General features: G+C 39.0%; 1 protein-coding gene across 3 annotated transcripts in view; it reads right to left on the bottom strand.

Annotated features, from left to right (window-relative positions):
- Nucleotides 1–5,292, bottom strand: part of Polr2A (RNA polymerase II subunit RpII215) — a 38,951-nt gene extending 33,659 nt beyond the window's left edge. The window contains exons 1-2 of one of the 3 annotated variants that reach the window (XM_053779312.2): nt 5,186–5,292; nt 1,742–1,859 (exon numbers count right to left, since the gene is read on the bottom strand). In XM_053779312.2, the coding sequence (XP_053635287.1) occupies nt 1,742–1,816 (75 nt within the window). In that variant the 5' untranslated portion in view covers nt 1,817–1,859; nt 5,186–5,292. Of the gene's footprint in view, nt 1–1,741; nt 1,860–4,826; nt 5,164–5,185 lie in introns of those variants that run through there. The other 2 variants (XM_053779313.2, XM_053779311.2) reach the window with 2 other exon arrangements.
- Nucleotides 5,293–14,414: the final 9,122 nt, after the last annotated feature.

The raw sequence follows: 14,414 nt of genomic DNA, 5'->3' as shown, positions 1-14,414 counted from the left end.
CCCCATAAGAAATAATGGAAATCCAATTAATCCGTTCCAGACAGCCAAAAGTATTAAATTTTTTTTTTCATGAAATATACATTTCCCTACAAAGAAAACAATGAGACATGCACAATAACTACAAATAAATGTTAAAATGACACTTACCTTTATTGAAGAGTACTGACGAGTGATGAGACACTTTTTCTTGAACACACTGGGATTTTCAGAGTGATACATGAGTAAAGGCTTCACTTTGCAATTCCTACTAGCATTACAACAAAACATGAGAGTTAGCCTGTCTTTCAAAGGCTTGTGTCCTGGGAGTGCCTTTTCCTCCTGAGTAATGTAGGTCCTGTTTGGCATTTTCTTCCAGAACAGGCCTGTTTCGTCACAATTCAACACTTGGTGAGGTTGGAATTTTTCAGCTTCACCATGCCTTATCACTGTGTATGCCACTACGATTCTTAAATCTCTCAAACTAACCTTTGCTGGCCTTAAATTCACCAATATGAGCACTAGTTCCAGGCATTTTTTCCAGTTCACTTGGGTGTTAGTTGACTGGTGTGGGTCACGCTCTGGAGGACAAGATTAAGGACCCCCCCAATGGAAATAAGTTGGACAGTCCTCGATGATGCACTGATTTTCTTGGGTTATCCTGGGTGGCTAACCCTCTGGGGTTAATTGTTTCTTGTTAAGCCACACCAAAAAACACACTCTCCACATCTTCTAGTACAGCTGATGGTGGTGGAACAGCAGCTGACGGTGGTGCAGCAACAGCAGCAGCTGATGGTGGTGCAGCAGCAGCTGACGGTGGTGCAGCTGCAGCAGCTGACGGTGGTGCAGCTGCAGCAGCTGACGGTGGTGCAGCTGCAGCAGCTGACGGTGGTGCAGCTGCAGCAGCTGACGGTGGTGCAGCTGCAGCAGCTGACGGTGGTGCAGCTGCAGCAGCTGACGGTGGTGCAGCTGCAGCAGCTGACGGTGGTGTAGCTGCAGCAGTTGACGGTGGTGCAGCTGCAGCAGCTGACGGTGGTACAGCAGCAGCTGACGGTGGTACAGCAGCAGCTGACAGTGGTGCAGCAACAGCTGATGGTAGTGCAGCAACAGCTGATGGTGGTGCAACAGCTGATGGTGGTGCAGCAACAGCTGACCGTGGGAAGATAGTATTTTGACAGTATTTCTCACTCTTTTTACCAGAGTTGGCACTAGAAGCTTTCTTTGGGCCCATGGTGGCTTATTTAGCAGTTTTTTTTTTTCAACAAGTCGGCCGTCTCCCACCGAGGCAGTTATAAGCACTAAAAACACTGGAATAATACAAAATTTATTGAATACGTATATGCATGGAACCGTCCACCCTGGCTTGTAAACAACAATGGCAGGGCAGCTGTGGCGCTCAGGCTGGATGGACAGGTTAAAAACAAATCACATTGGTTGAGTTTTTCATTGTTGGCCGGGCCAAAATTTTTACGCTCAAACGCTTCGTTGGACGAATTTATCGTTAGACGATGCCTTCGTTGGCCGAGGGTCCACTGTATACAGGAATTCAAAGAATATATTACATTAAAATGACATGATATTTTTAGGCAAAAGATGGAAGGGCTAATTTTGGAGTATTTTAAACCTAATCTTGTATTTATATTGATCAAATTTATATTGCAAATGCATTTTAGAATGCAACAATTTATGTATTGCACATTTTCATCAATTTAATTGTCATAGAAGGATATTCACAAGTTTCACTGAAAAAGAATACAGTACTCACAATTTCATCTGGGCTTAAAATACCAAACTGCACCCTGCGGACAGTCCGCAAGGTTGCCTTGCTTTCCAATGCCATACTGACAACAGGTTTCTACTCTTACTGGATAGTCACCAATAACCTGAAAAAAGTAACGAATTAAAAACTATATATTTATTTTAAATTAAAATGTAAAAATATCCTGCTGGTTATTTGGCATGATCTGACATCACTTTTGCCAGACCTAACGTATCCTGCTCAGCAAAATAGATCCATTCTGATGAAGAGCAAATAAATGATAGCTAGGTAGACAGCAACCATGCAAAGCAAATTATACAATAGCTCCTCAAAGGAATGTGCCTTTGTTCTGAATGGCTCTTGACCCAAGATACTAGAGCTATCCTCCCCTTCCTTGGATTGAAGCTAATTATCTCTAATGCATGACCCACTAAGATTTTAATGCTTCCCTACAAATACACACAATGCCTTAAGGCATTCCTGTTTTTCTTTTCTTAAGCTGAGATTGCAGAACCTATTTTCCGAAAGACACTGTTACAATCAGTTTCATTTTTCAAAAAAATACTTACCCAATATTTATCTTTCAATATGCCTTTTCATACATTAGCAGCAACTTGGGTAATGGGAGGCATCCAGGTTTGATCCCAGAGAGAATAAGTCCAGTTCCCTGGATCAAGAACCCTTCACTGGTATCAAGGGGATATTTTTCATGGGTTCCAGGAGTTTACCTACACTCATAGCCCTGCCCTCATAAACAAACAAATGTTATTTCTATAAAGTGGAATATAGTATACTGTACAATTAGGGTGACTGACACACAACTACTTTATAGAAAGCTCCTCATTATGCAAAGCATTTTGGGCAGACTTAAAACTAAATTATGATTACAAGCAAATAAGAATAAGTAGTTTTTAAAATATTGGAGGTATTTAATAAACCAATAAAGAAAAGTGTCATTAATAATATACAAGGATTAAGCTACGTACACGAGACGAAGGAATAATAGACAAGGAAAGGGACAATACAGGTTGAAAGAACTGTTCAGCATAACTGTTGTTAATATCACATTAGGGAAAGGTGGTGATTTTTAACAGTAGCTTTAAAGTATCTAGCAGTTTTCAGGTAGCGCACTCCTGATTCATGCACAGAGTTTCTGTATTATTATTATAATCAAGGGGGAAGCGCTAAACCCGGAAGATTATACAGCGCCTGGGGGGGGGGGATGTGGAAGGTATTCAGGCTTAATTTGGGGAACTGGAGCACAGATCCAATTCCCTAAATCAAGAGCCCCTCACCAACATCAAGGAACCTTCCTTGAGGGGTAGAGTTTCTGTAAAGATTAAGGCAGATGCAGGGAATATTGAGAGATTAAGGCAACTAGTATTATGTTTACTGAGTTCTGTTGCAACTATCAAGAGTGTTCAAGGGCGGGATTGATATTAGAATTTATTGTCCTGTATATGTAGTATGAGTGAATTTTTTGTGTATTAAGTAGGCTTAGGTCTTTGAAGAGTGGGGAAGTGTGTTGTCTGGCAGTTTACTGGATGATCATTCATACTGCCACTTTTTGTGTTAAGGGCTTAAGGTGACTTGCTGTGGTGGATCCCCAAGCACAAATACCATAGGTGAGGAAGGAATAGTCTAGGGAGCAGCATAATGTAAGCAGTGCTGTTTGAGGTACATGGTAACATATCTTAGAAAGGATAGCCAAGTTAGCTTGGGTTTTTCCATTACGTATTACTGTGTATTTCTATAATCTGGGGAAGGCACTAAGCCCATAGGGGCCATATAGCACCTGGAGAACAGGCAGGCATAATGTCTGATCCAAAGAAGGGAACAGTGGGTGCACTTCCTTGGAGCAAGAGCCCCTCACCTCAGAAAAGCTCTGAATAGCTAGACATGGTTACTAGAAGTGCTACACTCATAGGGGTTATATCATGCCTGGGAAAAGGGAGGGATGGAGGGGGGGAGGTAATAAGATTTCATTAGAGGAAAGAGAAAGACCTGGATAACTCAAAGTAAAACACTACCATTTTGTGGTGCATTTCAGTCTATTATATCAAAACAAAGCACTAAACCCACAAGGGTCATAGTCACCCATTAATTATAGTTTAAATTATACAATATCTTAATATGTTGCTTTGTTTTGTTGTGCAGATGGTAAAGAATGTAACCTAACAAAACCCACATAATCCTGCTTAAAATCCCCAACTTAACCTTACTCTGCTATCAGTAGTGTGTGTCTTTGCTTACATAACACTGAATGACTCAAATGGGTTGCATAACCTAACTAAATGTACTTTTTCGAAAATCTCCCAAAATAACATATACAAGAAATACTTAGTGTACACAGGTTATATTAAATAACAAAAAGGCACCATACTGTGACTGGAACAATACACAAATAACCCGCACATAGGAGAGAGGAGCTTACGACGTTTCAATCCGACTTGGACCATTTACAAAGTGACACTAACAAAATTGAGAGGGAGTATATATATATATACGCCAGCAGATAGGGACAGGACAAGAGAGGTACTAGGAAAGGAAGAATAGTAGTGGTAGAGGTATACTCCCTCCTCTCCTTTTTGTTAGTATGACTTTGTAAATGGTCCAAGTCGGACTGAAACGTTGTAGCTCCTGTCTCCTATGTGCAGGTTATTTGTACACAGGTTCTATTTGTCAAAAATGCTAATTAATGCCAGAGTTCCTGCGAGTAGTAAGAGAATAGTAATTATATCCTTTATTTCCATTTTTTTTTATATTACATGAACATTTCTTGAATACATTAGAAATAATTATTATAATAATGAAGTGGGTAGTGCTAAACCCGTAGGGTTATACAGCACCTGTGGGTGGGGATATGGAAGTATTCAGGTTTGATTCAGGGAACTGGTGCAGAGCCAATTCCTTAGATCAAGAGCCCCTCACCAGCATCAAGAAACCTTTCTTCAGGGGCTTAAAAAAAAAAAACTTACATAATGCGATTTACTTCCACCAGGGTGCATATACTATAAAGCGCTAAACCTGAGAGGGTCATAGAGCGCTTTACTACTTAAATGAGGACCTTTAAGGACGCCAAGGTACAAACCTTGAAAGAATTTCTAGCGAGATGTTTAATAAATGTTGTGAGGAAGGTTGTCATTATTCATCCATCACTGGTAACACTTGTGCACTTAATACAAGTTATACCAACACTTGTTCATATACACAACTACACTTTAACATATACGAATCTAACACTTAGAACACTTTTATTTGAAGATGTTTCGGTGGTGGAGCCCTGATCACTGCTAACAAACTCTCCCATTTTCATCAAGGTCTCAGGCGCCAAACATCGTTAGTGAGGATGGTGTAAGAGTCTATATTAGTGCAGCAGCAGCAGCAGTGTTTCACCCTCCCTCCCCCTCATCATCTACAACACACCATAACACCACCAGCAACAGTTACCGTGACCACAGTAGTATAGTGAAAGACAATTACTGAGAGTGACAGAGGAGCGTGATAATGGCGTCCACCTCCACCTCTCACTGACAAGTGACTTCTCTCACCCGCACTCACTCTTCCCTCCACCTCCTCACATCTTTTAAAACACTTTTTTTCGCTAATTTTTTTCTTTAAGTGTGTGTTTATATGGAATCAACCCATTATATTATTATTATAATCAAGGGGAAGCGCTAAACCCGGAGGATTATACAGCGCCTAGGGGGGGGGATGTTAGTTAGTTACCATTTGTGGAAGGCATTCAGGTTTAATTCGGGGAACTGGAGCACAGATCCAATTCCCTAAATCAAGAGCCCCTCACCAACATCAAGGAACCTTCCTTGAGGGGTCAACCCATTATAATGACGTTTATTTAGCGTAGTTGTGAAAACTGAAGAGCGGGAGCGCGAGCGCGCTCTGTGGTACTCTTCCAACACATTGAATAATTTACATTTACTAAATAAATAACATTTTCTACTTACGTATTATATATATGAAGCACACAGTTGTTTTGGGTAATATTTATTGTAGGGGCTGGTCCTAACTCAGTCTATATCTTATTGTTTGTAAGTGAAAACAAAGACACCAATGGAAATACATGTAGTCACTTCGACTTTCTTAACTTATCCTTCCTAGGTAATGTAGACATATTGAAATTTAAATGTTTATTTCTCTGTATAGATTACAATGTGTGGTTTACATATTATAAGATAATTATAACATAAAGTGCTTATTACAGAGAAGGCCACTAGTATGCCTAGGCATTTCGGGCAGCCTAATACTATTTCTTAGTTTATATTGACATAGGTTATATATCTTACTGGTATTAAAGTTAGGTAGCTAGATTTACAAAAGTGAGGTACGTACTTCAACACATTTAAAAATTAACAATTAGTTTATCAGTTAATGGGAATGGTCGCATCTTGGCATGAAACAGTTACTATTAAAGCTCCTATAATGGAGTGTTTTAGTTTAATATATTTATTATGCACGTCATACCCATCCTGTGGACGGTAGTCAAAAGATTACAAAGTTTTGTTACTTATGTATGATAATTTGTGTAACTATTTATTTATACTTGTACCTAAATAAAGTTACTTTGACTTGTTTTAGTTATCCTAGGTAATTGACACCATATATGATAATTGTATTTATGTGTACCTGTGCCTAAATAAAGTTATTTACTAGACATATCTCTGCTACAAGTTTCTTGTGAAAATTGTCTTGGGAGATAGCAAAAAAAAAAAAAAAAATGTTTTGGCTCGTATGCTGCTCTGTCTAACCAGAAGCATTCCAATGAAGTTTAAACGAAAATTTATGAACCAATCAAATGTTACTGATACACAATGTTACTGAGAATGTCCCGAAAAAACATAGAATGAAGCACTGACTTTGGTTTTCCTGATCCTTGTAGGTTTAACGCTTCTTTTTGATTATAATAATAATCTGGTTATCCCGGATGGCTAACCTACCTGGAGAAGGTATACTCCTGGTCAGTGACCAGGCCTCATGGTGGATCAGGGCCTGATCAACCAGGCTGTTACTGTTGGCCGCATGCAAATCGACGTACGAACCACAGCCCGGCTGATCAGGTACTGACTTTAGGTGCCTGTCCAGTTTGATAGTCTCTCTTATGTATGTTGGGAGGCAGTTGAACAGTCATGGGCCCCTGACACTTACTGTGTTGTCTTTTATAGTGCTAGTGGCACACCTGCTTTTCATTGGGGGAATGTTGCATTGTCTGTAGAGTCCTTTGCTTTCATAGGGAGTTATTGTCGTATGCAAGTTTGGTACTAATCCCTCTAGGATTTTCCAAGTGTATATAATCATGTATCTCTCCTGCCTGCATTTTTGGGAGTACAGATTTAGGAACTTCAAGCACTCCCAGTAATTTAGACGTTTTATCGCAGTTGTGTGTCATGAATAATAATTTTCTAAAAAAGACCCAATACCTCTATAACAAGCACTGCCCTAAAAAAACTAAACAGATGACAGCTAAGAGACTGAACAGTCCCTGGTTAACACCCAGCATTCTCAAATCCATAAATACAAAACACCAATATGAAAAACAGTACAGAATGGGTCACATAACCAGAGACCAAACAAAACGTTACTCGTCAATCCTAACCAGCCTGATAAGAAGGGCAAAAAAATTGTATTATGAGAACAGATTATCCAACTTACGAGGTGATATAAAAAAGACCTGGAAAACCCTATCAGAAATTCTAGGAACAAAAAAGATATCACGAAATAGCGAAATAAAATTAGCAAAATCAGATGAACCCCAACTCCCACCAACAGAAACAGCAAACAGACTCAATGACTTCTTCTCCACTATAGGACAAAACCTTGCCAATAAAATCCCAAGCTCAGATACCCCACCAAATGACTACCTCACTGGCAACTACCCGAACACACTGTTCCTAGCTCCGACTAACCCATACGAAGTCTCCCTTATTATCAACACGCTAAAAAACAAGGCAGGAGATTTAAATACCTTACCACCCTTTATATACAAAAAAGTGTCACAAGTGCTATCACCAATCATTGCAACACTCTTTAACAAATCCATTGAATCCTCCACCTTCCCCACAGTACTCAAAATAGCAAGGGTCACCCCGATCCACAAAGGAGGAGACCAAACAGAGTTGAATAACTATAGGCCAATATCCAACTTACACCCTCTCTCAAAAATCTTCGAAAAATTAATTCATAAACGAATCTACTCCTACCTTATCTCCCAAAACATACTCAACCCCTGCCAATTTGGATTCAGGCCAAATAAAAATACTAATGATGCTATTATACACATGCTAGAACATATATATACTGCAATAGAGAAAAAAGAAGTCCCACTGGGGATCTTCATTGACTTACGTAAAGCTTTTGATACAGTTAACCATGACTTGCTCCACGTAAAATTGTCACACTATGGTATAAGAGGGCACTCCCTCAACTACCTCAAGTCATACCTCAGCAACAGAAGCCAATATGTGTATGCAAATGGGGCAAACTCTTCTGCACAACCAATTACAGTTGGTGTCCCACAGGGAAGTGTCCTTGGCCCTCTTCTCTTTCTCCTATACATAAATGACCTACCAAATGCTTCGCAATTACTCAAACCCACACTATTTGCAGATGACACTACATACGTCTTCTCCCACCCGAGCCCAGTCACGCTAGCCAATACTGTAAATACAGAATTACAGAAAATATCTACCTGGATGAGGACTAACAAACTTACACTAAACATTGACAAAACCTACTTCATTCAGTTTGGTAACAGAGCTACAGATGTCCCTCTTAACATAATGATAAACGGATCACCTATCACAAAGCTAACAGAGGGAAAATTCTTAGGAATCCACCTTGATAATAGACTCAAATTTCATACACATATACAACAAATTTCTAAGAAAATTTCCAAGACTGTAGGCATACTATCGAAGATACGGTACTATGCTCCACAGTCAGCCCTCCTGGCCCTATATCACTCTCTTATTTACCCCTATCTCACCTATGGAATTTGTGCATGGGGCTCAACAACAAGTAACCATCTCAGACCACTAATTACCCAACAAAAGGCTGCAGTTAGAATGATAACAAATTCTCACTATAGGCAGCACACTCCACCAATATTCAATACACTAAACCTATTCACCATACAAAACATTCATACTTATTACTGCACCTATTACATACATAGAACACTTAACTCTGATATTAACCCTCCCCTCAAACATCTCCTTGCCAACCTCAACAGAACACATGACCATAACACAAGGCACAGATCACTCTTTGATGTTCCTCGTGTCCATCTCACACTATGCAAAAACTCAATGCACATAAAAGGCCCTAAAATCTGGAACTCATTACCTGTAAATATAAAAGAAACACTACCTGTTTATAAATTCAAGTCTCTTCTCAAAGATCACTTACTCACCCAAAACCAAATAAATACTGAATAACTGAACCTTATAAATTGTATATCTTAAATGTTTCTCACAATTATATCACATAAATGTTAAACCTAAAACCCAATCTAACTTTATTATTTTTTAAATACACTACCTAACAGAATACTCCATTCTACTGAATGTACAACAATGCATACAACCATATGACCTGTCTTTGTAATACTCACTTGTGCTTTATAGTAATCTGTTTACATTAAAGTTTTATCACCGATGTCATCATTGCTTAGTTCATCTTAAGTTAATTTTAAGCCAGCCCGTAATGCTATGCATAGTATAAGTGGCTTTGGCATACTGCTCTTTTCTGTATTTTTTGTACCTCTGTATGTGTGCACAAATTTTTAAATAAATAAATAAATAAATGAAGGTTCTCTGTACACTTTCTAGGTCAGCAATTTCACCTGCCTTGAAAGGTGCTGTTAGTGTGCAGTGATATTCCAGCCTAGATAGAACAAGTGACCTGAAGAGTGTCATCATGTGTTTGGCATCCCTAGTTGTGAAGGTTCTCATTATCTATCCTGTCATTTTTCTAGCAGATGCAATTGATACAATGTTGTGGTCTTTGAAAGTGAGATCTTCTGACATTATCATACCCAGGTCTTTTACATTAGTTTTTCACTCTATTGTGTTGTTAGAATTTGTTTTATACTCCGATATAGTTTTAATTTCCTTACTTTTTTCCACATCGGAGTAATTGAAATTTCTCATCATTGAACTTCATATTGTTTTTAGCGGCCCATTTAAAGATTTGGTTGATGTCCGCCTGGAGTCTTGCAGTGTCTTCAATGGAGTACATTCATGCAAATTCAGGTGTCATCTGCAAAGGAAGACATGGTGCTGTGGCTTACATCCTGTCTGTCAGATATGAGGATGAGGAATGGGATGGGAGCCAGTATTGTGCCTTGTGGAACAGAGCTTTTCACAGTAGCTGCCTCAGACTTTAATCTGTTTACTACTACTCTTTGTGTTCTATTTGTTAGGAAATTATAGATCCATATCCCAACTTTTCCCTGTTATTCCCTTATGATGAATGAAGCAACAGAAAGGGAGGGGAATGATTTTCTATTTTTTAGCTAAAATACGTGTAAATTTTACCTTATCCCTAGTAATGACCCTCGTATTGTAGATAGTCGTAATGACCCTCGGGTAGTAGATAGTCTTAATGACCCTCGTATTGTAGATAGTCTTAATGACCCTCGTGTAGTAGATAGTCTTTTTAGTATAATAATAAGATGTTATCTTCATTATAGGTTAGGTTAGGTTAGGTAAGGTTCGTCAGGAAACAGGACAAATGTTTCCTGACGCGGGTCTTAGTCAGATGATGACCCGCCTTTGGAGCTTTTGGTCATCTGACCGAGGCCTTCCGCTGGCTTACCGGTCCACCTCTTTAAAAATTATGGTCATTTATAACCAGTCTGTCTATATCTTCATTATAGAATAATAAGAAAATATTATAACCTTTATATTATAATAATATGGTAAAAGGACCCCAATGGAAATAAGTCACTCTGTCTGACTTTTTTGGGTTATCCTAGGTTCTCTACACATATGCTGCTATGTATGATAATTCTATGTAACTGTATTGTGTATACCTGAATAAATTTACTTACTTACTTACTTACGCATTCTGTGTGCTATTACACCATGGTCACACTTGTCAAAGGCTTTTGCAAAGTCTATGTATACTACATCTGCATTTTGTCTGTCTTCTAGAGCCTCCAAGACCTTGTCATAGTGGTCCCATAGTTGGGACAGGCAGGAGCGACCTGCTCTAAACCCATGTTGCCCTGGGTTGTGTAACTGATGGGTATCTAGATGAGTGGCAATCTTGCTTCTTAGAACTCTTTCAAAGATTTTTATATGGGATGTTAGTGCTATTGGCTTGTAGTTCTTTGCAATTGCTTTACTGCCCCCTTTGTGGAGTTAAAAATCCTGTCTTAGTCTCCCTTCATTGAAGGGAGACTAATTGTTATATTTTTTCCTGTTTTCTTTTCCCATTTACATTCTGTTTAAAGTTCCCTCAAATCCTATAAGAAAAATACATATTTGATTTTTTTTTTTAAATCCAACTGGATCTGGAGATTCCACGTCTGTGCAGTAGTCAGGACTGGTTATCACTGCATATGGGTTCCTTTGGCATAAAATTGAGGTTTAGGTGGAAAGAGAGCCTATTAAACAATTGTCTTTGTTAGTCTGATTACAGACTACAAATACAAGTATGTATAAGGTATTCAAGCCTATCTGACATCAATGACATAGTACTACAGTACTACAGTGGAACCTCAAAAATCAAACTGCTCCCAACACGACCAATTATATAAGTGTATTTTTGTAAGTGCTTTTATAAGTGTATTTTTGAGGGTCTGAAATGGACTAATCTAATTTACATTATTCCTGATGGGAATAAATTCATTCGGTAAAGGCACTCGAACAGCCTTCTGGACCGAAGAAAGTTCGATATTTGAGGTTCCACTGTACGTATATAGATTTAGCATTTCTTTTTGATGATAATAATAATAATAATAATAATAATAATAACTACTATATATATAGCAACCTCCTTGTTAAGCAAAGCATTTTGAATATCAGATTGGAGGGAGAGAGTATGGAGGAGGTGAATGTATTCAGATATTTGGGAGTGGACGTGTCAGCGGATGGGTCTATGAAAGATGAGGTGAATCATAGAATTGATTCAAGAAATCATAATGACACGATTGCAAACAAACCATACCCCCGGCCGGGATTGAACCCGCGGTCATAGAGTCTCAAAACTCCAGCCCGTCGCGTTAGCCACTAGACCAGCTAGCCACAATAAGATTCATCCAACTAGGTATATTTCTATACCATAGGAAAGTTAGCACAGGCACCTCTGTGACCACAAATGCAAGTTTTTACAGACGAATCTCCAGCTAGCGTGGCCGTGACGAACTCTAGCTCAAGTTCCTTCACTGCCGTCAACATGACTCAAGAAATCGTAATGACACGATTGTTTGCAATCGTGTCACAGCATACATAAGGGGGATTACAAGTAGGCCCCTGGCTGTCTTCAAGAAGGCACTGGATGGGTGCCCAAAGTCAGTACCTGACCAGCCAGGCTGTGGTTCATACATTGGTTTGCATGTGACCAAAGTAACAGCTTGGTTGATCAGGCTCTGATGCCACCACAAAGTCTTGTCACAGACTGAGCTGGGGGGAACTTAATCCCTGAAACCCTCTCCAGGTATACTCCAAGTATGGTGCCACTCTGCAAGTTCTCAGGTCATAACTAATGGACAACCGATACAAAAAATACCTGTATTTAGAGAAATTTAGCATGACATCAATAGCTCAATTGCTTTATTTATTCAAAAGCACACCAGTTTCACTTGATGCCTTCAAAAATCTTAACTTGCTTACTCTGTCTGTCCTTCTCTTTGACATTCCCACTTTAGTGCAGATTCTTTCCCACTTTTAATGCAGATTATGATTTCTTAACTGATACTGATTAATAATACCAACTATAGCCCTTTTTTCCTTTCTGTTTTTATTCTTTCCTCAATACATCCACCTTTGTATGATAAAAAAAAAGACTAAAGTACAGTTCAAGAAACTTTAATGACAATATTCTTAAGAAACTTTAATGACAATATTCTGCTTTAGGTAGTAGGTTGGTAGACAGCAACCACCCAGGGAAGTACTACCGTCCTGCCAGATGACTGTGAAACAAAAACCTGTAACTGTTTTGCATGATGGTAGGATTGCTGGTTTCTTTTTCTGTCTCATAAACACGCTAAGATAACAGGGATATCTTGCTACTCCTACTTACACTTTGGTCACACTTCACAGACACGCACATGCATATATATATATACATACATCTAGGTTTTTCTCCTTTTTCTAAATAGCTCTTGTTCTTTTTTATTTCTTCTATTGTCCATGGGGAAGTGGAAAAGAATCTTTCCTCCGTAAGCCATGCGTGTCGTATGAGGCGACTAAAATGCCGGGAGCAATGGGCTAGTAACCCCTTCTCCTGTATACAATTACTAAAAAAGAGAAGAAGAAAAACTTTATAAAACTGGGTTGCTTAAATGTGCGTGGATGTAGTGCGGATGACAAGAAACAGATGATTGCTGATGTTATGAATGAAAAGAAGTTGGATGTCCTGGCCCTAAGCGAAACAAAGCTGAAGGGGGTAGGAGAGTTTCAGTGGGGGGAAATAAATGGGATTAAATCTGGAGTATCTGAGAGAGTTAGAGCAAAGGAAGGGGTAGCAGTAATGTTAAATGATCAGTTATGGAAGGAGAAAAGAGAATATGAATGTGTAAATTCAAGAATTATGTGGATTAAAGTAAAGGTTGGATGCGAGAAGTGGGTCATAATAAGCGTGTATGCACCTGGAGAAGAGAGGAATGCAGAGGAGAGAGAGAGGTTTTGGGAGATGTTAAGTGAATGTATAGGAGCCTTTGAACCAAGTGAGAGAGTAATTGTGGTAGGGGACTTGAATGCTAAAGTAGGAGAAACTTTTAGAGAGGGTGTGGTAGGTAAGTTTGGGGTGCCAGGTGTAAATGATAATGAGAGCCCTTTGATTGAACTTTGTATAGAAAGGGGTTTAGTTATAGGTAATACATATTTTAAGAAAAAGAGGATAAATAAGTATACACGATATGATGTAGGGCGAAATGACAGTAGTTTGTTGGATTATGTATTGGTAGATAAAAGACTGTTGAGTAGACTTCAGGATGTACATGTTTATAGAGGGGCCACAGATATATCAGATCACTTTCTAGTTGTAGCTACACTGAGAGTAAAAGGTAGATGGGATACAAGGAGAATAGAAGCATCAGGGAAGAGAGAGGTGAAGGTTTATAAACTAAAAGAGGAGGCAGTTAGGGTAAGATATAAACAGCTATTGGAGGATAGATGGGCTAATGAGAGCATAGGCAATGGGGTCGAAGAGGTATGGGGTAGGTTTAAAAATGTAGTGTTAGAGTGTTCAGCAGAAGTTTGTGGTTACAGGAAAGTGGGTGCAGGAGGGAAGAGGAGCGATTGGTGGAATGATGATGTAAAGAGAGTAGTAAGGGAGAAAAAGTTAGCATATGAGAAGTTTTTACAAAGTAGAAGTGATGCAAGGAGGGAAGAGTATATGGAGAAAAAGAGAGAAGTTAAGAGAGTGGTGAAGCAATGTAAAAAGAGAGCAAATGAGAGAGTGGGTGAGATGTTATCAACAAATTTTGTTGAAAATA

Source organism: Cherax quadricarinatus, chromosome 29 (assembly GCF_038502225.1).
Source record: "Cherax quadricarinatus isolate ZL_2023a chromosome 29, ASM3850222v1, whole genome shotgun sequence".
NCBI classification, from domain to species: domain Eukaryota; kingdom Metazoa; phylum Arthropoda; class Malacostraca; order Decapoda; family Parastacidae; genus Cherax; species Cherax quadricarinatus.
This window is presented reverse-complemented; position numbering and strand designations above follow the sequence as displayed.